The sequence below is a fragment of the Pectinophora gossypiella genome, chromosome 15 (genome assembly GCF_024362695.1).
Source record: "Pectinophora gossypiella chromosome 15, ilPecGoss1.1, whole genome shotgun sequence".
In the NCBI taxonomy this organism is placed as follows: domain Eukaryota; kingdom Metazoa; phylum Arthropoda; class Insecta; order Lepidoptera; family Gelechiidae; genus Pectinophora; species Pectinophora gossypiella.
The window spans coordinates 3,480,408-3,504,947 of record NC_065418.1 but is presented as its reverse complement, the minus strand read 5'-3'; the positions used below and the strand labels follow the sequence as shown (position 1 = coordinate 3,504,947).

Sequence of the window (24,540 nt, the reverse complement as noted above, 5' to 3'; positions counted from 1 at the left end):
CAATTGCCTTTTACATTAGTCACATGGACAAAAAGAGTACAACGAAAACGTGGAGGTGGTTATTTTCTTCAAACAGTAAACTGTAACAGCCAAAGTCTACTAGACCGGTCTAAAGTGTCACTGGTTTAGCACCCACCACCCAGCGGTTTATCGTGTGAGGCCACCCTTATTATAAAGTATTTGGGACAACAATTGCGTAAACCAAGGAAACGGCTGCAAGAAAGCACACATCATTCATTAAATGCCGCGACTTGTGCTGAGTGACGCCCTTTTATCTCAGGACGTCCACCACCACCTTATGATCATTTCGACAAATATCCGTCTTGCTTTTTTGTAATTGTTTTAGTGGGTGATATGATGTTGTTGTCTTTTTTTTGTGTGTGGCGCCCTTTTATAATAAACTATTTATATTCTATTCTAAATAATGAGGGATTTTCCAGGCGACGTTCACCAAAAACAATATAGACGGCGTTGTTCAGTTTTAACGTGATAATTACCTATTTTCTCATTCATCATCATCATCATCATCAGCCCATTAACGTCCCCACTGCTGGGGCACGGGCCTTCCCTATGGATGGATAGGGAGATCGGGCTTTAAACCACCACGCGGGCCCAGTGCGGATTGGTGGTTATTGACGACTGCTAATGCAGCCGGGACCAACGGCTTAACGTGCCTTCCGAAGCACGAAGGAGCTCGAGATGAAAACTTTTTTTTTTGTGGTCACCCATCCTATGACCGGCCTTTGCGAAAGTTGCTTAACTTCAACAATCGCAGACCGAGCGCGTGTACCGCTGCGCCATCGAGCTCCTCTATTTTCTCATTAGGTACTGGGATAAAATTGAGGTTAACCTAGCTCAACTGCTGGTGGAGAGCGGAGAGTTGCCGTTCTATACGTAGTATTATTTCTTATTCTGTGCTTTCGGGCAACGCAAAATCGACATGGGTACGGGAAGTTATATTTCAGTAATTCAACAATATTTTTATTCTCTACAACACCTTACATTACAGGTCACCTATACAATCGTGCCAAGTAGTTAATGCCATATGCGTGATATGCAGCAAATTTACAATAAGTCACGTCAAAAAAGCCAGTAAAGTGCGATTCTGCCTCGCGCACCGAGCGTTCCGGATGCTTTAACTTTGTCGTTGAAAAACTATCGTCTCTATACATCGAAGCAGGTCACAATTATTTTGCCAACCGCAATAAAAATGTAGTCGCATGTGGGAGAAGTGACCCATACGCTTTTGCTCCCCTAAGAAATGTATGAAATCAATTTCTTGCTTACGCTGATTTAGAAGCTTGATATTTTTTAGTTTCAAGGGTCTGTACAAGTATGAGTACCTATGTGTATAAATTCACGCGAACCCGAGAAAAAGTATCTTGACGGACTGACGGACGTACAACAAAGTGATGCTATAAGGGTTCGGTTTCTCCTTGTGAGGTTCGGAACAGTAATGTGCCGTTCCCGGGAATAAAGAGGCGCAAAACTTATGTAAAAAGAGGTTTATTTACCTAACTTTTAAGCAGATAAGACCAGAGTATAAGAAAGAACAATTTGAAAAAGAAAAACAGCCAATGTCTTTACTCATCATTAACAGCCTATATACGTCCCACTGCTGGGCACAGGCCTCCCCTCAATCAATCGGAGGGGTATGGAGCATGCTCCACCACGCTGCTCCAATGCGGGTTGGTGGAGGTGTTTTTACGGCTAATAGCCGGGACCAACGGCTTAACGTGCCCTCCGAAGCACGGAATCATCTTACTTTTTCGGACAATCAGGTGATTCAAGCCTGAAAAGTCCTTACCAAACAAAGGACAGTCTCACAAAGTGATTTCGACAATGTCCCCATCGGGAATCGAACCCGGGCCTCCAGATCGTGAGCCTAACGCTCTAATCACTAGACCACGTAGGATATGTCTTTACTATTAAAGAGTTTTAACATGACCGGATCTACCTATGGGCTGATTGGGCTGCAGCCCAGGGCCCCGGGTTTACAAGGGGCCCCAGGATCCCGCTAAAAAGTAGACCATAATTTGAAAAAAAAGTCTGTTAAAATATTTTTTGCTATTAGTTGAGTATTAAGATAGGCCCCCAAGTAGTTTCAGCCCAGGGCCCCACAAATTCACGATCCGGCCATGAGTTTTAAAGACATCTAGAACTTTTTGTTTCAAGAATATTTCACGCACATCACTTGTGTGGAACCCTAAAAATTTACATTATACCTATTAGATACTGAATTAGGTAGTCCACAACGCTACTTCACGCTGATCGGTGGAGCATTTCATATTAGAACGTTAATAAAGGCTACATATTAGATTAGATAAGAAAGGTATTTCACTATTACATTGATGTTGTACAACCAGTAACCTGATTAAAGTAATTTAACGATACCTTTCATTGAACAAGTAAGTACCTTTTTTCTTCGTTGACTGTTGGCATTTGTTACTTTTGTTTTCTTTTGCGTTACTCTGTAGGCACCTACCTATCTAGTTGTAGTATAGATATTCAACTTCATAGATATAACGCGGCACAATATGACTAATACTTAGGTCGGTATACAGGGCGTTAGCGACATCGTAACGAATACTGAGAGGGATGATTCAGCTCATGGTTCCGAGTTAATTTCAAGTGGAATTCTGTCGAAAACATGATGTTTTTTTTTTAAATTATTTTAAATTCTATAATGGAATATTATTGTATTCGTTACAGAGTTATGAAATATTAAAAGTTCGGTACAGGAAATATGATCATTATGATACACAGTCTACATTCCGTCGTCTTATAGTGTAAACCACGTAAACATCTTTTTGCAAAACAAAAATCGCATTTCGATGTGATTTTTTTATATTATATTAGCGAAAATGCCCCGTAGTTGGAAAGTAAATACTTGAATCAGAAATGAGCCAACCATAGAGTAATAAGCGGAAAATAAATTAGTCGTACGGTGTCGAAAGTAATTGCTGAAATGACTCGACCTTTCAATCATTCAGTTCAAATTAATATTTCTCAAACGCTATTGAACAAAGGCGACTGGGGAAGGGTTAAACCCTGAATATAATAGTGAAAATTATTGTCATTTTTAAGAGATATCTCTAACCCGATAAATGTTTTCGGTGATATTAAGTGACCTATCTAACCTGTATTTGGCTGGTTTTCTCTTCTGGTTGGAAGATCAGATCAAATCTTCAGGATAGGTAAACGGACTCTATGAAAACGGAATATTCAACGATAGCGTCACGTCACGCCAAAGAAACGCTTGTATCTCAGACGGGGTAGGCAGAGGTGTATATTAGTACTAGCTTTTGCCCGCGACTTCGTCCACGTGGCGTGTTATAAAAGAGAGATCTTTGTGTGTGTGGGAGTGCATGTCAACCTTCAAGCATCTAACTTATGCAGTTTAGATTTTTTCATACGACATTTTTTTCCCGCTAACTCCCATTTTTCAAAATACAGCCATAACTGTGGGAATTTCGGGAATTCCTTTCTTAGTGCACCTCTACGGTACCTAAGCTACGTCCCTTCCAAATTTCAAGTGCCTAAGCCGTTTAGGCTGTGCGTTGATAAGTCAGTCAGTTTTTCCTTTTATATATTTTAGTATAAGTATACACCCACACGCTAACTATGTTTAATAAACAGAAAAATTTAAACGATAAAAAATCTGACTCGTTCGGGGTTTGAACCGCAGCTCTCGTCAAGTTGTTGTGTTGTCTTGTTGTTTTTCGATTTATTTTTTCTCTTTGTGAGTTTCCCTAAGCACGGGTAAGTGTTATAAAAACAAAAGTCAGCTATGTTTAATGTTTAATACGTAACGGGGCAAGCCTATTTGAATTATCCGGGTACGAATATTGGAAACCACGTGATATCAATATTATCTATGATCCAAACATGAATCAAACTCATAAAGTCGAATTCAGTGGTTTAGAGCCCGAATGCAATATTATGAATAATGCATGCATTATGAAAGAATTGAAATGACTATATTCAAATTGTAGACACTCGCAGATCGCAAAAGTACCTATGGAAAGGAAAATAATTTAAAAACATTAAAATTTTCATGAATTTTCCGACAGGAAATTCCACTTGATATCAACTCAGAATCATGGTCTGAATCATCCCCCTCAGTATTCGTTACGGTGTCACTAACACCCATAGGTACCTACTTGTATGACTAACGTATGTACCTACTTGTACGGGGTGTAAGTGACATCGTAACGAATACTGAGAGGGATAATTCAGCTGATTATTTTGAGTGGAATTTTTCATCGCAAAAGTATAGAATAGAAAATATTAAAAATAATAATAATAAAAAACCTGAATTTTGCGACGAAAAATTCCACTTGATATTAATTCAGAATCATGGTCTGTATACCTAGTTTAGACTGTATAATTTGTTATTACAATGCGACATTATAGTGAACCTTTAAAAAATGAAATGCAGAAGAAAAGAATTGAATATCGAACTCTTACATTGCAGAATTTATTTCAGTTTCAATGCTCTACACAATAATCCGTCTCTATAGAAATTGTATCAATGGAGATTGCATTTTTGCCTGAAAACGTTTCTAAACTATCTCGTGCAGTTTGATATTGTAACAGCTGATGATATCACAAAACAAAGAACCGTCATTAAAAAAACACATCAGCATACACACATATTTAGAAAATGTGTTGCTGTTGCAGTTTCTTGTCATTTCTTCTCCTCAGCTATAACACCTTGCGAAATGACGTAAATTCAAAAATGTTACATTGACCTTCAACAAGTTTATCCATGATAATTACGTTGAATAAATGATTCTGATTTCTGATAAGATCACGCCTAATCCCCGTTGGGGTAGGCAGAGATCACGGAATTACACTTCCTACGATCCTGACACACCACTTTCGCTTCTTTCTCTCTCATCATAGTCTTCCTGCATGCTCGGTGGTATAGAACCATAAAAGCCTATAATCATTAACAAAAGCTACTCACACCTGTCGTTTTGTAGGTACACTTGCCTATTGCACTACATGACGAATCGTTGCTTGCATTGCTGATTTCAAATTTAGTCACAGATAACAAAGCCTATTGCGTGAAGTCCATCTAAGCTTACGGGACAGATCGTCGGTTTTGTATAGCTATAGAAGTTCCGACTAGTAATTAACAAAGTAGGATCGAGGTTAGAGCCCGAGGGGATACAGGATCTAGAAGATCATGAAGCATGCGCAATGATGCGAGACGGCCTGCGCTTGGGCAACGCGCGCAACAAAACCGTGCGCGGCGGCGTCCCGCGCGACATTCGGCATGCGACATGCGCGCCGTAGCCTCGCTGCTGCTGTTGCTGGCGGCCACGCGCGCCCAGCCGCCAGACCAGCCCACAGACGTCATCCTCGTCGGTAACGACACCCTCCGCCTCGGCAACGAAACGTACCTCGTCGGCAACGACGCCGTCCTATTCAACGACACACTCCTCGTCGGCAATGACACGCTCCTCGTCGGAAACGACACCATCGTCGAGCTAGATGGCGACCACGCACCAATCGTAAGAAAGAAGAGGACGTTCGGCGACATAGTGTTCCGAGGCTTAGCGGACGTGCTAGGGTACAACGTGCAGCGCAAGCCGGCGCAGGCCGCGTTCCCGCCGCCGCTGGCGCCCGTGCCCGGCATCGACTTACCGTTGCAGGCCGGGCCCGCGCCACCTCCACCACCACCGCCGCCCCCATGCGGGCAGCCGCGAGCCGCGCCGCCGCCCTGCCGCCCGCCACCGCCGCCGCCTCCACCACCGCCGCCACCGCCCCCACCTTGTCCAAAACCCCGTGCAGCCCCGCCGCGTCCCAAGCCTCGACCACCGCCACCTCCACCGCCCCCGCCGCCGCCACCCCCGCCTCCGCCGTGCGCCAAACCACGAGCAAACCCAGCCACCCCGCCGCCTTGCGCGCCGCCCCCGCCGCCACCACCTCCTCCGAAGGACGCCGATACAATCACTTCAAACTTGCAGCTCTCGTTTAACTTCGGTCGACAGCGCGCGACCCCCGCACCTGCGCCGGCGCCGGCACCCGCGGCCGAGGAGTTTGCGTACGCGCCCGCCGTCGCCATCGAGCCACGCGCGGCGCGTCTGCCGCTCGAAGAGCCACGCTCGCCCCGCGTCTACCTAGACGCTTTCGTGGTACGTAACGGAGTGACGCAGCGAGTGAGCACCGTGGACGCGGCGCAGTTCGACCCACAGCAGCTCAATGCCGACGACTACATCGCGTACGACGAGGAGGAGCCGCCCCCCGCCGACGACGACTACGAGGACGTGCAGGAGTCGCGCGACGAGGCCGTCAAGCAGTTCGGCAACGCGCTCGATAAGTTCTGGCAGAAAAATCAGGCTCAGGCTCCTCAGGCTAGAAAGGCGAAATTGCCCGCTAACCACTACCAAAATGTGCACTTCGGAGATCGCGAACTGGGTGAACAGCTGCGGAGACGTAGCGACCGGACACACCAGAGTCTGCAGCGCGGACGGGTTCGGGCCCAGCAGGAAGAAGAGGAGGAGGACGCCGAAGCCACCACGACCACTGAGGACCCACGCCGCAAGTTGAAACCGCGCGTGCTGCCCCCGACCGAACAAAATCCCGGCCAAATCGATACCGTAACTGTCCGCGTGCCGCCCATCTACCGCGAGAAACGTCCCAGGAAGTATAACCGCGCGCCTCCGGAGCGTGACGAAGAGGAGGAGCGGTCTCCCACCTCCGAGGAGAACGATACGGATTCTGAGGGCGAGTACAACGCGCCCCAGTCTTTCACGGAGAAACCTCGACGCCGTCGCCGCAAGAAGAGCCGTCGAAACAAGCGTGCCACTAAACAACCCGTCAAAGAAGAAGACGATCCTTTCGCTGCCGTTGATTACGATTACTACGGTAAGAAAGTACCCGTCTCTGAGGAAGAGAAGTTTTACCAGCAGCTGCGTGTCCCCGACCCTACTAAGGACCCCGATGTAGCTCGCATCGAAGAGGAGTCGGACGGTTATTTCTTAGACGATCACGAGCGTCTGGTAGAAGATCCTGAGAGAGAGGGAGAGGATGAGAGACTAGACGAGACGGGTAAAGTTGACGACTCAGGTAGAACTGATGATAAGGAGCGTTTGGTTGAAGACCCAGAACTAACGGATGAAAGAGAGCGCACAGGGGATGATAATGACCATCGTGCGGACTCCAGCGAGCGGTCGGACTCTAGCGAACGATCAGATAAGCTGAGCCCGAATGCGAAGGTCCGGGAGACGGGGTACACCAACAACTACATCCGAGCGGTCGACTCCCGCGTGCACGACCCGCGACACAAGCAGAGCCCCGCGTAGCGCCTGTAACCCGCCATAAAGTCATCGCACAGAAACGCGCGGTGCAGTAGCTGTAGCGATACATAACGAAAGAAAAATGCCGTCTCTTAGGTACTTCACGTAAATTGATGATACCTTAAGGCTACTTCCATAAAACACATTATTGTTAATCGCTACAGCTACGGCCTCTACGTGTCTTTGGGAGATGCCTAATTTATTATTTATTTGTAACTCGAGCTATCGGGTTTGGCTCAACACAAATTCTGTTGTATAGTCGTTATAACCTGTAGATATCAAATCGAAGACTCTGTGATGTTAGTTAAGTTCGTGCGCATGTTACATATTGTTCGAAAGTCTTATTTTTATACTTATCATTAGTTTTAAGCTGTTTGTACTTAAGTTTCTTAATAAACGAGTTTCGTCAATAAGTTTGTGTTTCATCGTCGGTGACGACTGCTGGGGCGTGAAACGCGATTTGCCGGCATTCGGGTGAAGGTTGGTGGCGATCGAGAAAATAATAGACACGGTCAGTGGCCGTTTCGCAGATAAAGTGCATTGACCTAGTTGCAGGCGCAAGGCCTTACGGCACCCTCCCCGCGCCGCCGTTACCCACCAAATGTAATATCCAATACGATTTGACACCTAATTACATCCCGCTACTTAAGAAAGTCTATTATGCAGATACTTATCGAGAGAATGCGTAAGTACCTACCTAATGTTTGAGTAACACCGTTATAATTTCACACGACAATGCAGTCGAATCCACGGGAGCGGGTTACAACAACCGATTCGGAAACCATTTGTTCAGTTGTGTACTTGTGTAGTTTCTCTTTCAATCCGCAGACGGACCTTGACCGCTGTCTATCTAGACCTCACGTGACCGTGGTTTCACTTTAAACAAAAAGTCTTCACGTTTTCGATTAGGTATGCTTTACAATAAACACAACAGTTAATTAATATTTTCATTTTTTTAAATAATTTAATGTCAATCAATTTAAAACTCTGTCTAGTAGGTACACAAAATATATGAAGACAATCACAAATCGACAAAACCTCAAACGGGCGCGGCTCGCTGGCTTTATTGCTAAACAGCAATTTCCTCCAGATTTCTTATCTTTGGATGCCATAGTTTTACTTATCTAAATTTAATTTAATAAATACGTTACGGTAATTAACATTCTATGTGATTTTCTATATTTATGGAGTTAGAAAGATCCGGTATCTGAAAAGAAAGAGGAACAAAATAAGTATTCAAATTCTATGTTTGGAAAGCTGTAAATGTACTTAAGACTGTTTTTTGGAATTACAGTTCCGGCTGCACACAGAAGCATAGTATCGGGGCGTTATAGTCTAAACTATTTATTCGTAGGTTTAAACCTCAAAACGCCTTTTTGAAAAATCACAGATGTAATTTTTATCAAATGTCGAGCCGTGGTAGCCCAGTTGGTAGAACGCTTGCCTCTCACTTTGAGGTCGCAGGTTCGAATACAGCACAGGCCTAAACCAATGATTGTCGAATTTGTTTTCGAATTCAAGTTTAGATCATAAATGATTATCACGTGCTCAGCGGTGAAAGAAAACATCGTGAGGAAACCAACGTAACCTGTATCTATGTGCGTGTGGGCTGGTTTTCCCTTCGGGGGTTGGAAGGTCAGACAGGCAGTCGCTTCTGTAAAAAACCGGACCTGTCAAATCTTCAGGTTAGGTAAGCGGACTCTGTGAAAAACGGGAAAGTGCTAGGGAGATGATGCGATGACTGCGGTGCGTCTAGTGTTCACCTTAAGGCGACAATATTTCCGATTCCGCTAGACAGAACACACACACAGCTTGAAGTTTAGTAGGTACCTAGGTATTGCATAGGTTTTCCTGTAATAAAATCTTGTAATAACATATGTATGTACGTACCTGTGTAGTATTAGAGTGTTGTTTCCTCAGATGTCTGTTGAGTGACTGTTTGTGAGCATACTGTGCGGCGCAGTGCGTGCACGCATGCATGATCGTACGTCGCGGCCTGCGCAAAACATAAATAAACACATAGGTGGTGATTCCAGCATACACTTCCTAATTTTAAGTTACACTGTCATTTTCTAAACCGCCGAAAAAGAAAGGGACGGATGATTGACAGCTGTTAAAAAAATGAATAAGTAATGAAGCAATATCCCAGCCAGCAATATCAAATAAGAATCTCTCTGGTAAGCAACCCCTTTAACGGTTGCTGTCGACTTAGTTCTGGTTAACTTCGGGTTAGGTGTCACAATTCAAACGTCACAATTTTCATAGGGTTGTTTTAGATTTTTGCCTTTGTTAAAGTTTTAGCCTGTCGACTACATTAGAGTACCATTTGTTATTGCTGTGGGCAACATGTCTCATGCAGAAAAAATATTAATTACATTAATGTTGGTACGTATTGTGTTATTATGTGTCTACTTACTGTTATTATTATTTTATGATTTTGGTTTGTTTTGGTTTGTGTGTTGATTTCCGTGTGGTTTCTGTCCTGTGTTGAATGTAATGTACCTGTCTGTCTGTGTATGTGGTGTCGGGAGTAATAAATGTTTCTTTTTTTCTTTAAATGTGGTGAGACACCAAATATTTCGTTATTATAAGAATATGAAACAGCTTCTGTAAAAACTGGACCTGTCACATTGTCGGGTTAGGTAAGCGGATCCTGTGAAAAACGGGATATAATATGAAACAGATGAATAATAAAAATGTACCTTGTACTATGTGGAGGTCCGGGTCGAGGTTTGTCCGAATGCGTGCGGAGATGGGCCGCGAGCTTGTTGGTGGCGAACCTGGCCCCGCATATAGAGCACATGTAGGGCTTCGCCCCCGTGTGCGTCCTCACATGGTCATTTAGAGTTGTCTTCGATGTGAAGCCCTTCCCACACACAGTGCATACGTGGGGTCGTTCACCTGTTACCAAAGAAAGGTTAAGATATATCGATTATTTTTTAAAAGCGGTTATCTGAATAATCTGTCCCATTTTAGGACGTTTTTAAAAGTAAATAAATATAGGCAAGTAATTAATTCGTATTTATTTTTCAATATTTGGTCAGCGTACCTAATTACGTTTTAGTCGTAAACGGCCACAATCTGCAAGGATCAAGGATTATCCCGCGCACATACTGCGCCCGCGCCGCTACCTCTGTTAGTGTGACGTACCTACTTCATATAGTTTCTCGGTTACAACATGCATGGACCCGCACCCGCACTCAAACTGCGCTGTTTCTGACCTGTTGTTGGTGTGCCGAAGCCTTTATCCAACTAGTTGTATTATACAAGTTAACTCAGGAACTGCATACCCTGCCTTCTACAGTATATTATACGTAATGTATATACACTTGTGTTCGGAAGACCGTCGTGTAGGAGCGAGGAACTCGGTGGCGCAGCGGTAAACGCGCTCGGTCTGCGATTGTTGAAGTTAAGCAACTTTCGCAAAGGCCGGTCATAGCATGGGTGACCACAAAAATAAGTTTTCATCTCGAGCTCCTCCGTGCTTCGAAAGGCACGTTAAGCCGTTGGTCCCGGCTGCATTAGTAGCCGTTAATAACCATCAATCCGCACTGGGCCCGCGTGATGGTTTAAGGCCCGATCTCCCTATCCATCCATAGGGAAGGCCCGTGCCCCAGCAGTGGGGACGTTAATGGGCTGATGATGATGATGATGATGATGATGATATACACTTATAGAAACATGAACTATGACAGAGAGAGGTTGGAAGCCTTTGAGATGTGGTGTTGGCGAAGGATGGAGAGTATAAGCTGGCCTGAAATGGTGACAAATGAAAAAGTGCTGGAAAGAGTAGAAGAAAAAATAACCATAAAGAGAACCAGAGAGAAAATATGATTGGCCATCTGATACGACACGATTCGTTTATAAAAAACATCATAGAAGGAAAATTTAAGGAAAGAGAGGAAGGGGTAGACCTAGGAGAACATTTATGAAACAAATAAAAGAGAAGGTGCAGGTCGTGACGTATCAGGAAGTGAAGAATTTAGAAGGAGAGAGGAATGGCGATTAATCCACCGACAAGAGCGCAGCTCTTAAATAAAGAGAGATATACACTTATATTAATATGCATTTATTTATTGCAAAGAATTATGTATTTCTTATGGGCAATAAGCTGGTGACTCTTGATAAAAAACACCTTGACTATTCATGGCACCACACGTGGTATACTAACCTGTATGAGTCCGTATGTGTGTGGCGAGGTTTTGAGCGGAGGTGTAGGAGCGGTCACAGCCGGGCGCGGGACACGCCAGCCGCGGCCGCGGGCGGCAGTGCGCACGCGCGTGCCAGCGGGATATCTGCGCTGCGCCGCATGTGGCGCATGACCACTCGCGCATACCTATATGTCGCTTGCTGGAGATATGAAACAAATAAATGTCGTTTAAGTGTCAAAAAAAAATTATAATAGCAAATGGGCTTCCATAGTCTGCTTACCACAGTGGGAAATAAGCATGAGTTTATATTATGTGAATGTATGTATGTTTAACTATCAACCTTTAGGTACTTACTAATCTACTTACAGCTTTTGATAGTTTTGTATGTAATGTAACATTAAGGTCACAACCATATCCCAATTGTGTTAGTCAGAAGTACATCCATCTCATGATGAACTAATGAGCCACACCGCATCAAGCTTTCTGTTACACCATCACTATCCATAATGGTTGACTGTGTTAGCGAAAACTGCATTTAAGATAAATTAATAACTCATAAAAAAATGCAAGAAAACTAAAAATTTTAATTATTTTTGAATCACGGCCTTCAGTAAAATGTGGAGCTGTAAGGAAGATTTTAATCTATTTAGGTACAAAACTTAAAAACTTACATATGAATTGTGTAGTTGAACTTTCTTGTAAATACTTTCTGGCAAATTTGACAGCTATAAATAGCAGGTGGCTGGTGATCACAGCTTCTACGAGATCCACATTCTTTGCACGTCTTGCGAGAAGGCTTCTGTTCTGAAGAAACAAACAAATTAGCAATAAACTTCTACCTTCCTATTATTATATATACCTAGTGTTATGTTGTCGACTATGATATCAGAAGTCTCACCTTGTAGATTAATATCTATGTTTGTATCGGCCCTTTCTGCTATTGCCGAGCATTTTTCTGTGGTATTCACTTCAGAAAATCCATTTTCAACCTCAACACAATCATTTACAATGTTTGAACAATCATAATATCTTGACAAAAGAGCTCTATTAGATTCTTCACATTTCTCTACAAACTTTACACAACTGTTTAACTCCGTAAGGCACTGATCACATATTGAAGAAGGTCCGGCATCACAAATTTCAATCTTCAACTTCTTAATTAGTTTGTCATAGGGAGACAACCCAGTAGCGTTGAAAAATAATTTCCTTTGTCTGTCCTACGAATAAAATAAATAAACAGACCAAAAAAAAAAACTCCGGTTATCCGGTTCCCGGTTGTTTAATTTTTAAGTTTTAATTTATTTATTAAATGGAAAAATGAATTTAAATATATGCAGGCTATGCGGTGAAAACGAGGGAACGATTTACGTGTTTTCTCAATGCGATAAACTTCCAGCCAGTGCTAAAATAATCCACTGTTGTCCTAATGTGAATGTTGTTGAAGGCGATGGTTTACCAGCAAATATTTGTGTAAAATGTGGAGAAGAACTTGATGCAGTCTACAGGTTTGTTGTAAAATGTGAAGTTACTGATCAAAGGTTACGTTCACATGCTAGTATCGACAGAGCGAGCACACTTACCACTATAAATGAAGACGAAGAAAACTATACAACAAAAGTTGAAGTGAAATTAGAAGAACAATTAATCGACGAGAGCCCTTGCGATGATCTCGATGATGAGGAACACAAGGAAGAAATACCAATGAAGTCTGAAGGAAACAAAACTAAAGCCAAAAGAACCTACAATAAAAAAAATAAAGATGCAGAAGTTGAATCATATAAGTGCTCAGTCTGTGGCCATAAAAGTACCACATCGTCGTCACTCACTGTTCACATGAGAAACCACACTGATGAGAGACCATTTTGTTGCCACAGTTGTGATAAAAAATACAAGGACCAAGGAGGCTTAAAGAGGCATATAGACAGGAACCACTTTGTGGGTGAAAGAGAAAGGAATTACATGTGTGAGAACTGTGGTAGAGGTTTTTATACAAGAAATGATGTCAGAGTGCACATGCGCACTCATACTGGAGAAACACCTTATCCATGTCCAGAATGCCCTCTGAAGTTCACACAAATAAGTTCTCTAGTCCGGCATAAAAGGAGACATGCTGGCGAGAAGCCTCACAGTTGTGATACATGTGGCAAACAATTTTGCACAAAAGAGGAACTAAAATATCACTTAGATGTTCATACTGATGTGAAAAAGTTTGCATGCTCAGTTTGTAACATTCCATTCAAATATAAGAACAATTTAAGGAAGCACATGGTGAAACATTCAAGACCAAATAGTTTTGTTTGCACCCATTGTGGGCTTACATTTCACCAACAAAGCAACCTGAAGGGGCACATGCGGCGTCAACATTCAGAGAAGTCAGGATACTGTAATGTCTGTTCCAAGAGTGTTCCAAACATTGAAGTTCATACATGGAAGCATACAGGACAGAAACCCTTAAAATGCGATCAGTGCACAAGCACATTTTCCACCTTTAAAACACTGGGACGACATATCAATTATAAACACAAGCAAACAGACAAATTCAAGTGTACATTTGAAAATTGTGGCATGCATTTCCCTGCACGGGCGATGTTGGAACTGCATTTTCTTAAGCAGCATGAGAATAATATACCATTCCCCTGTAATCGTTGTTCTAGAGGCTTCTACAGAAAGAATGATCTTGCTAGACATAAGCTTGGTACTCACAAAGAGAGACTAGAATCTTGAGTAAGAGTTGCTAAAATTTAGTTGTACTAAACAATTGGATATATTTATTCTAGTCACAAAAAACCATTGTAATTTTTACTAGGAATTATTTGAAATCTATCTGAAATTATGAATCTCATAAGTATAAAAATGTACTACAATGTAATTTAAATAATAAATAGTACTGAAGTATTTTCTTCATTAAAAATCTTTGTCAGTTCGTCATTTTGTAGCCTTCGCATTTTCAGTCGATCAAAACTAAAATATTTTCTGCTTAAAAAAGGAATCTTACCTCCAGCAAGAACTATTTTTCCTAAAATATACTTTGGTATGTTATGTTAGTGGACTCAGACTTCCGGCATTTGGCGATTCTCACGCTGCCCCACATGATGCAGCATAGCGCGTGGATGCGTGTTACAAACGGAGATACAAGCAACGGAAGAATACGCGTCAATGCGCTACACTGCATCATGCGGGGCAGTGTGAGAATCGCCCTAAACTCTCAAGATGGTTAAGCATTTTTTAGATAACATAAAGTATGTTAGGATCGAAGTAAATGGAATTCCATAGTCTCTGCTTACTCCAGTTGGAAATACGCGTACGTTTATGTATGTTTGTATTTATAAGAAGAGGATAGATAGAAGGGTAGAAATAAAAATGTAGTGTACCTCCTGCGCAAGAGCAGTTTATTGACCTTCAATATAATGAAACATGTCAGTATTTACAGGGATACCATATTTGTTCTTAAACTGTATAAATAAAAAATAAATTGCACAAAATACAATCATCTTACTGATCCAGTCAATATATTACTATTAAACGATTGCAGAATATAAATTATTATAAAATTAAATAAAAAGCTTGCAAACTCTATATAAATTATGCAGTTATCAGTCAAAAATTACGCCTAAATTACATTAACATTTATAACTTTAGAATCACTGACGGTGCGCAAAACGTAACAATAAAGTTAACAACCACCCGATACATGACAACAAACAGCGTATATACAATAAATAGTCAATAATCGTCGCCTCCCCTCGCGTACTTAGGCCGTCACTGACGTGGCATCAGGAACACCTTGGTGTATAAAGTTAGAGTAAACTAGTGGAAAGATAACGGAAAACGAGCACCAGCGAAAGGAGAAACAATGTAAAAACAGAAAAATGATGGCATAATTTACTATATAGAAATAACATTTAATAAAGTCCTCTGTAAACCTGCACAAGTTTGAGACGAAAATTATATAAAATAAATAACATTTTGAGTTAACTTCAATTCATTACTAGATAAACTTAAAAATAATATACAGTTTGGCCCGTGACTATCTACAGTCAAAATTCTAAACTCTCCATTTATTTACATACAATGATATTTTATACAGAAATAATTTCTATGAATATAATATGAATTTCTTGAGGATAACATTTCAAAGCAAAAATAACTAGAGGGCACTGCCCAATGCAAACCCAGTCATATAAAACTAATTGAAATAATAATATTTCATTTGTAATCATGATTGTCCTTAGCATAATAATAAAGTTTATTTAGAATAATAAAAAGTGAGTTGGGATGAATTACACTCGTTGGACCTTGGCAATCCATATGGCTACATTAAGAATAAGTCCACAGTAAGGCTTATGACCATATTTCTGTAAACAAGGGAGCTTTGTAATCCCCACATATAATTGGGTAGTTTCCTAGATAAATTATAAAATTCGGATTACTAAATAAAAACAGATCTAAAGGTGGCAAAAACTTTTTTTTTTTCTAATTAACTTATTTATGAATTTTAATAACGTAAGTGTAATAGTTTGTCACGTTTTTCTATGACGTGATTAGTTGGAAACTACCCTATTACAACAACAAATATTGGTGCATTCAACTATATATAAGATTTTACTAAATCCTCAACTATCGTAACACGTACGTAACGTACACAGCATTATATCGCTACCACGCCGTCGGGGTGGTACCTTCCACAACAAACACGAATAAAAAGCTAAGTGACCCTTTGCTATTGTAAACTTTATACCTAATCGCATTCGATCCCTGGTGATAACCCGCGGGTTAACTAATAGTACTTATTTTAATGAACATTGTAACTTTAACGAACCCTTACCAGTATTGGTTTTGTTTTTACTCTATGTTTTGTAGTATTTACACATAAACATCAGCTTTATACAAGACCGTACACTCAATTACTAGTCAAAATTGGCAGTGTGATTGTACACTGAATAACGTCAGTTAAAAACTTAAGTTGTTTTGTGGAAGTCTGCCATATTTTGTACTTGGCGGGTACCGGTCACGATGTGACGATAATGAATTTGCTACTTCAACTCACAATAGAGCATCAAACTCCCTCTGTATTGAAAGTGGAGATTTTTCGGGACAAAAGTTTACAGCAATGGCAACATTAACGACAACCCTCCATTTTCAAAATGGGACCTACTTCACACCCTTGACACTATAAAAATATCATTCTCACACAGACAGTACACAGATGCATCCTTACCGCGTGCAAGTGAGACATACAATCTGTGCGCGCTTCTTACTCCTTGCGTCTTACTGACTGAAGTGGACGCAAATCGGGGATGGGCTAATTAATATATCTCGTGTCGGTGCGGGGCGGAGTGTCCCTTCTATACGTGTGTAATTGTTATTCTATGCCTACATATAAGAGAGGGGTTATCGTGTTCAGTTGATGGCTTGCTCGGTCATTTGGAGACAGAGGGCGTCGAGACTGGAGTACTCGTCGGGGGGCGGGGGCGCGGGTCGCGGCAGTGCTGCGGCGGGGAAGGGCGGGTACGAGTGGGATTTGCCGCGCGGCGCCGGCGGCTTGCTCGGCGGCAGCCACACGCGCTTGTGCGCTAGGTAGCCGTTCGGAGGACCCGTGCGCCATCTGTTGGTGAGGTTACGTAAATGTCAACTTAAAATACCAAATGCTCAGCTGAGGCAGAGTCGAGTGGAGGAAGCTTCGACTTAACATCTTAGCATACAACATTCAGGGTTATTGACCCCAAATGGCACTATCCTGGGAGGTTGAAAAGGCCATATCGAAGCAATTCACCTAAAAAGCAATATTGCAATTTGACATTTGCGCATATAAAAACAAGTGCGCAATGCAAACAAAAATCACTGTTCATCAGGGCTAACATGCGCAACGCGATAAAATTATCGATGGATTTAATATTTTTTGTCGAAATCGATAAGTTTGTTTTTTACCCTAACGTGCGTGTCACGTGATTTCGTTCATATTTTGGCAGGACGACATGACATATTCGGGTTCATATATTAGCACCAATCGACAAAACGACATATCGTCGGAATCGATACAATTACCGTGACAATTTTTTTTCACGTTGCGCATATGCCCTATGGATAACTGTTCATGACTCACTTAGGCTTCAGGTTGCGCCTGGCGAGCGGCAGGTCACACACGTGGTGGAAGAACTGCCGGGGCGGCAGCCGGTGCCGCAGCCTCCTTAGCGCCTGCTGGAGCTCAGCACGCGTGAATGACTCGTGGTGCAGCGCCTGGAGAAGAAATCATGACTCCATATTTCATAAAGTCAAAGTATTTATTGCACACCATATGGTAAACAGTTGTTATAATAAATATAGTGCCACATATGAACCCGGGAAGGTATAGCAAAAAAAAAACAAGAAAAAAATTACAAATATGAAACTTAATTAAGCCAGAAATACTAAAAAGAGATAGGTAGATAAAATACTTTATTGAGCACAATGGACACAAGATACAGAAAGGCACAACAGGCGGCCTTATTGCTTATGCAGCAATTTCTTCCAGGCAACCTTAGAGAAATAATAATAATAAATGAATAAGTAGTTAACATAAAACAAAATAATTTCGGTATCGTTAAAAAAACGGTACCTACATGACACCCGTTTTAACCAATATTGTTTTGGTTATTAAAGCCCTGGTTCCAAGTCGTCCCTAGCATTGGTTAGGACATTACAGGCTGATCACCTGATTGTCCAAAAAAGTAATATGATGCGTGCTTCGGAAAGCACGTTAAGCCGTTGGACCCGGTTACTACGTAAGTAAGTAGTAGTTACACGAGCCAGGGGCTTTTAGCTGCTCAATAATAACCCTGATACCAGGGTTGACGAGGTTGGTAATTCACCTCACAACCATAAAAGAAGAAAGAAGAGAAGAAGTGGTTATTCTATACAAGTACTGACACACACTGTTTTGTTCACACTACCCACTCCTCGCAATATCATGGTACTATTGGGGGTGAGGTGAGGAAGGTCGGATCGGTGGGGGGTGAAGAGTGTATTACATATATATTGATATGTATTACATATGTATCACCTGTAAGGGGAATTTTGTTAAGTAAGGTAAATGTGGGGAAGACCATCTAGTGGCATTCTATACTAGTATTATTGTTTGTTGTATGGTACTGACCCTCTCAACGAGCCAGCAATGCAGCGACAGCGGGTCAACGGGCGGCGTGTGCTCATCCTCCAGCGCCGGCGCAGCCACCCGCGCCCCGTTACTGCACATCGACGTTATCGTTTTTGATGCTGTAACAATAATTAATAAACATTTTAATAATCCTTCTTAATCTCATCTCAATTATCAAATTACATTATTCATCGATCACACTATGACTAAATAATTAAATTAAATTAGTGGAAACAAAAAACGAATCATAACTATAAGATATACCATGAGTCAAGTAAGTAAAGCAAAGAAAGCACAATTCATGTTGTTATGTCATTTTAAACATGCCGTAAAAATCGACTAAGGATTGATCAGCTGTCAACAAGTTGTCTTCTGGCTCCTTGTGGTTCTACCCACCCCATTAATTCACATTTATGTATATATGTTTAAGACCAAGTGCAGCTCCTAACTTGTATTTTTTTAGCCGGCCGTAATACTATCCTGGATGTAAAACATAGAGGCAGACTCACCAAGATCAAGGGCTCTCACGACAGCAGCAGGCAGGGGTGATGCGTGCGGCATGGGGCTCAGTAGCACGGCCCGCAGCCGCTCCAACGCTCGCACTGCAGCCACCGGCCCGCTGCCGCTGGCCAGCTCTGCTTCTACCCCCGCTACTATCGCCTCTCGTTCATGCAGCTTCTTTATGGATACTAGTATTTTATGTCGCGCGCCCTTTGTTACACCTGTAAGGGGAATTTTGTTAAGTAAGGTAAATGTGGGGAAGACCGTCTAGTGGCAATAACTTCTTCTATATCAAAAGATTATGGCGCTTCCTCTCATTTTTACCGACTTCAAAACAGGAGGAGGTTCTCAATTCGACCGTATATTTTTTTGTTTTTATGTTTGTTCGGGCATAACGTCATCGTATATGAACCGATTTTGATAATTCTTTTTTTGTTCGAAAGGAGCTATACCCAAACTTGGCACCAAGTTCAGAATTATAAAATTAATTAACTAATTGATGATACGTACTTACTTACGTTGTGCGAAGTAAATTTATTTATTGCTTTTTAGTTTTGCGTTTGAAGTCGGTTTTTTTTTGTTAATTTTTTTATTTTTTAGACTTATAAATATAACCAAGTAAATTATCTATCAAATCCGATCGCATGACTTGCTCTACACATAATAACGTTTTCAATAAATCAAGTTAAACTCTAATTTTAGAACAGTATGCCGATCTTTCCCATTCACCTTAATTGCGGTTACGCAGAGGTCATTAGTTCCCTTATTTACATTTTACAGATACAAGGATATATACAAAGATAGTTTTAGGCGGATGAGACGTTCGTTTGGTAAAAAATGACGATTCAAAGTGTAAATATGTTACCTACTGGATGAAGATATTTTTGAATTTGAATTTCATATATTATATAACATAAGGACTAAACAAGGATCCCCCAATCAGTTTTACAATAAAATTGGTTTAATGATGCTAAGAGTTGCTACTTTTTTATATTATTTTTAACTGTGGTAAATTGGTTTTAAGCCATCTCATTTGACGATAATTGAAATCCGATCCAGTTCCACTTCTGGCAGAAAAGAGAAAAATAAAATTGGCTTGATACTGTAACTAAGAAATATGATTGATCACCTCTAAGTAATGTGGATGTGTATTGTAACATAAAACATAGCATAAACTATATATGTCCCACTGCTGGGCACGGGCCTATCCTCAATCAACCAGAGGGGGTTTAGAGCATACTCCACCATGCTGCTCCACTGCCCCGCTATACTACCCCGCAGTAGTGTATTGAAAAACTTACCTAATTTCTCCAGGTATTTCTCGTCAATCGCCATCATCTGTTCGTAACTGATGTTTGTAAACAGCCACACATATTTGTGCAGGCGCAGACTCTTGAGCCACTGCGCCACTGTAGACATGCCCGGATGTTCCCCGAAGTTGTTGGTTCGCAGGTCATCCAGCCGCGTCTCACTTCCCGTCGTTCCGTACATTATACTAATTGGTCTTATTTGGCTTAGACTGTGTTCACTAGATAGGGAAAAACTTCTAGGTTTCTGAACGAACGCCTCGTCGCTCAAGTTCTCCGCAGACGAAGACATCTGCATGAAGTTAGTCGAAGGCGGCGTCAGGCTATTCGATCTTTGCGACTTTGGCTGCGCTATCGCCGCGTCAAAATTTAGTTTTTCCCCTTCTAAACTAATTTCTACGTCACGGCCATTCTTTGAAAATGATTCTTGTAAAAAATCTGTCGAGAATGTGCTGTCTAATGGGTCTACGCCTCTAAATTCGACGTTTTTGCCGATTGTCCGTCTAAAAGCGTTGCTTGTGCCCCAGATATTGTCTGGCAGGAGGCCTGGTTCTATCCTCTGTTGCCAGACTGTCTCTGCATTTCTGTTACCTGATATATGGTTTTCTAGATATCTTAGCCACTGTGTTAGTGTCCTGGAACAGAATATTGAAACCATGATACACTTTAATAAGTTTTAAACATGGGCAAGGGATGATTATGATAATAATAATGTGATTATAAACAGCATGTGACAGAGAGAAATGATATCTTTGATTCAAAGGACAGATATCTACTATTAAACAAAACAACTGGTTCAGTACAATAACTGATTATTATTTCAATAAGATAACATTTTACAATAGTAACACGGTAAGAATTAGATCTGACCAAACAAAGTACATCAGCTAGTGTTGTGATGTTCATTAGCATAGTGATGTATCAGTTGAGATTAGGTTGATTGATTCTTTTCTATCTAACACTACCAACCTTTGGTCATGATGTGTGAGTGCCGGGTGCACAAGCAGGTAAGACAGCAGCTGCCGGCACAGGTCAGGAGTGGCAGACGACCGTCGTGGTGCATCCACGCACCTTTGTACTAACGCGGGAGCAGCGCTCACGTACACGTCTTTGGCTCGCTCGTTGTCTGTCCTCAATAGAGGCAGGAGGGTCAATAGTTGACGGAGGCGTTCACCACCTACAAAGGCCATATCAGTTACTACATATAATATTAACTCTTATAAAATCAGAATCAAATACACTTTATTGCACAGAACTCCATATCCATATTCCTGCTATCATCATCATCATCATCATCATCATGTAAACAACTCCATAAAACATTTTTTTAGAAACTCAACTATCAGCTACCCTCTAAATAACATATTTAGGCAATGTGATATTAGATATTAGTTTACAAACTACTAGAAATACTGATTGTTTTGATTTCACTAGGACCTTTCAGGAGGCAATTGAAGGTTGCTTGTGTGGAAAATGTCACTTCTTCTCTTGTCCTTTCTTACAAAGTTCAGTGTAACAAACCCTAAGAATGTAATAACATTAATCTAAGTTTGAGATTTCAACCAAGTATCTTAAAAGGTAGGCAAACGGGAACTATGATCTAATTATGCAACTGTGGCAAAGCAAAAAGGAAGATTATTTAATGAGAATAATCATTATGTTATGTTATCATTGTGTTCGGCATCAGCCTATAAAATGCGTCATAACAACAACACTACTAGTCGAGACTCTAGACATAAGGAAGGTTGCAATAACTAGGAAACTAACACAAAATTAGATAGAGTTAGATTGCATAATAGTATACCTAATCTTTTGTGTGTTATGATAAGAGCACAATGCCTAGTCAGAAGGATACCTATGGTGTAGAATATACAATAAAGTTTATCTTTCAATGGCAACATTGGTTATACTGCATACTATATTAATACTATAACTCATGACCACGAGTAGTATTGAAGTGGCCCACCTACAAAAATTAGACAACTTGCATCTGCGTCTGGATAGTTTAAACATATTACAATATTAGCTATTGCTTGTAACTTCTTCCGCATGGACTACAGTTACGTCATAAAGTTACATGTAAAAAAAGAATCCAGATTTGTTTCTATTTGATGAAGGTAATTTAAATGTGTTCATAAATTTAATTTTAATACCAGAAAAGTCTATTCGACTTAACCTGGCTTCGCTGGGGTTTTTTTTTTCCTGTCCTATTTTTATCGAACTGCTGTTTTTAGCAGTAAATATCATATCCAAATCAATCCATCGCTTCATAAGATTAGCCCAAATATAGGTACATAGGATAGAATACCTTTTATACTACAAGAATTGAGGACATTTTGATGAGTGGTGAGGTTATAGAATAGCCTACATGCGCCACAATCAATCTTTTTAAAACCAAATGAATATGAATGTACCTTCATTTTCAAAGTATGGTATATATTAGTATAATACAAAGATGAATTACGATTATAATACAACTGGATTGGCTACCTTCTTCGTCGTCGTCGTCAGCGCGGGCTGCCAACAGGCCGGTGAGTAGGGCTTCATCATTTGCGTCATGTTCCAGCCGCTCGTCTTCGACGTGTAAGCGGAGTGCCGCTTCCACTGCCCTTTGCAGCAGCCGCAACCCCGGCCACGGCACTCGCCGCGCCAGCGCGCACGCCACCACCGTACGCTCGCACGCGCCCCATTGCTCAAATAGCCCCGCCACGCTCCCCAACTGCTCGTAAAACGTGCCGTTCATAGCCACAACACCATAGCAAACCCACAATATTCAATCTGTTTGTGTTCACGTCAAGGCACGACAGCTGATCGTTCCTGAAACAGTCCACTCGTGTAACCACACAGTAGGCGGGAGGTGGCGGCAGTGGAAGTTCCGACGGTATATGTCCCGTGTTTAACGCACTAAATGTTACAATATAAAATTACAGGTAGATCAAAAACATTGCAGTTTTCCAGTAGTCAACGATTATCAAAATCCAAAATGGCTGACGCTACTCACAGATAATAAAACGAAATAGTTGTCAATGTAGATGGTAAGCGTACCCTACACTGTCAATCTGTTTACATCAATGTGATCAATTAATTTTTTATTTTAATAAGATGGGCTTGGGCTGTTTTAGTTATTTGTGTTGTAATAATTTTATTAAAAAAGATTTTCATTTAAATTAACGATTAATTAATTTAATATTTTCGCATCCACATTGTTCTCTGTTTGACACTAATGTCACGCCCATGATTGCTAATGGGATTTACAGTCATTAGCATGTCTTAATAATAATGAAAATGCAACCCGCAGCCATTATTGGAGTGGATGAATATTAGTTGTAGTACTGAAAGCGGATATTATTAGATTTAAGACCAATTGCACTGTAATAGTCGATTATAATTATTATAGTGGAAACGTAATACTTACCTGTCGACTTTTACGGTATGATCGGCATCGGTTAATGAGTAGGTAGGTACGTATTATGTTTTCACTATACCTATTTGTATCATTTTGGAAAGACAAAAATCCCTTGACTTCACGATAATGTTAGTGTACTTATGGAATGTCAGTTAACGTAAATCCTCTAGTCCAGTGCCTAGACGTAATTCCCACTTCCGCAGAATAGTTAGGTACCTACACTACTTATTATAACACCCTGAGATTACGTTTATGTGGGGTCGGGTCTGGAAAAGAGCACTTGAAAATAGAACGAAAAAAACCTACGTTTTCAGTGAGAATTATACCATCTCAGTGGTCATTCACAAAAACGGGGAAGCCGCCAAAATCGATGATTGCATGTCCATTGCGCTTTCATTGCGGCTATTGAAGCGAATACGGACGCAACTGTCGCCGCCATATTGCTTTGTCCACTAGGGATCAAATAATAATAGGACTACGGTAATATGTTTCACTTCCGTCCTGTGACAACTCTTTCCCATTATAATGTTGTCACGGTGGTCCAGCGATTGTGAGTAGAATGCGTATTACTTACGATTGAAGAGATTGATCATTCATTTTGTCAAAGACGTTATTATAATAAAGCTGGACATACGCTTGACAGGGTCATTATTTAGAATTTCTTGCGAACGGGTGTGTGATCTGTTGTTAATGATCCAAATGGTGGCAAATGACGACACTATTCTTGCTAATG

At 41.2% G+C, this 24,540-nt stretch overlaps 3 protein-coding genes across 3 annotated transcripts; 1 reads left to right on the top strand and 2 right to left on the bottom strand.

Moving 5' to 3' along the window:
• Positions 1-8,244: 8,244 nt before the first annotated feature.
• On the bottom strand, positions 8,245-12,657 carry LOC126373221 (gastrula zinc finger protein XlCGF8.2DB-like). Its single transcript, XM_050019276.1, has 6 exons — positions 12,360-12,657; positions 12,133-12,265; positions 11,482-11,660; positions 10,013-10,211; positions 9,201-9,306; positions 8,245-8,517 (listed from the first exon to the last, which is right to left on the bottom strand). The coding sequence occupies exons 3-6, from the start codon at positions 11,642-11,644 to the stop codon at positions 8,467-8,469; spliced, it is 519 nt and encodes a 172-aa protein (XP_049875233.1). The 5' UTR covers positions 11,645-11,660; positions 12,133-12,265; positions 12,360-12,657; the 3' UTR covers positions 8,245-8,466.
• Positions 12,658-12,714: 57 nt separating this feature from the next.
• On the top strand, positions 12,715-14,375 carry LOC126373146 (gastrula zinc finger protein XlCGF57.1-like). The gene has a single exon (XM_050019170.1). The coding sequence runs from the start codon at positions 12,779-12,781 to the stop codon at positions 14,183-14,185; it is 1,407 nt and encodes a 468-aa protein (XP_049875127.1). The 5' UTR covers positions 12,715-12,778; the 3' UTR covers positions 14,186-14,375.
• Positions 14,376-14,829: 454 nt separating this feature from the next.
• On the bottom strand, positions 14,830-23,388 carry LOC126373110 (protein Smaug). Its single transcript, XM_050019113.1, has 7 exons — positions 22,892-23,388; positions 21,371-21,578; positions 20,396-21,036; positions 19,103-19,315; positions 18,594-18,712; positions 17,565-17,698; positions 14,830-17,066 (listed from the first exon to the last, which is right to left on the bottom strand). Exons 1-7 carry the CDS (start codon positions 23,142-23,144, stop codon positions 16,862-16,864), a joined length of 1,773 nt encoding a protein of 590 aa, XP_049875070.1. The 5' UTR covers positions 23,145-23,388; the 3' UTR covers positions 14,830-16,861.
• Between the last annotated feature and the right edge of the window lie 1,152 nt (positions 23,389-24,540).

Coding starts and splice junctions, on each gene's coding strand:
- LOC126373221 (XM_050019276.1), bottom strand. CDS start 11,644: ATGCGCGAGTGGTCATGCGCCACATGCGGCGCAGCGCAGATATCCCGC. Junction 10,212..11,481: donor ACACATACGGACTCATACAG/GTTAGTATACCA, acceptor CTTTGGTAACAG/GTGAACGACCCCACGTATGC. Junction 8,518..9,200: donor AACACTCTAATACTACACAG/GTACGTACATAC, acceptor CTTTCTTTTCAG/ATACCGGATCTTTCTAACTC.
- LOC126373146 (XM_050019170.1), top strand. CDS start 12,779: ATGAATTTAAATATATGCAGGCTATGCGGTGAAAACGAGGGAACGATT.
- LOC126373110 (XM_050019113.1), bottom strand. CDS start 23,144: ATGAACGGCACGTTTTACGAGCAGTTGGGGAGCGTGGCGGGGCTATTT. Junction 18,713..19,102: donor CGTGAGAGCCCTTGATCTTG/GTGAGTCTGCCT, acceptor TTATTGTTACAG/CATCAAAAACGATAACGTCG. Junction 17,699..18,593: donor ATTGCTGGCTCGTTGAGAGG/GTCAGTACCATA, acceptor TTTCTTCTCCAG/GCGCTGCACCACGAGTCATT.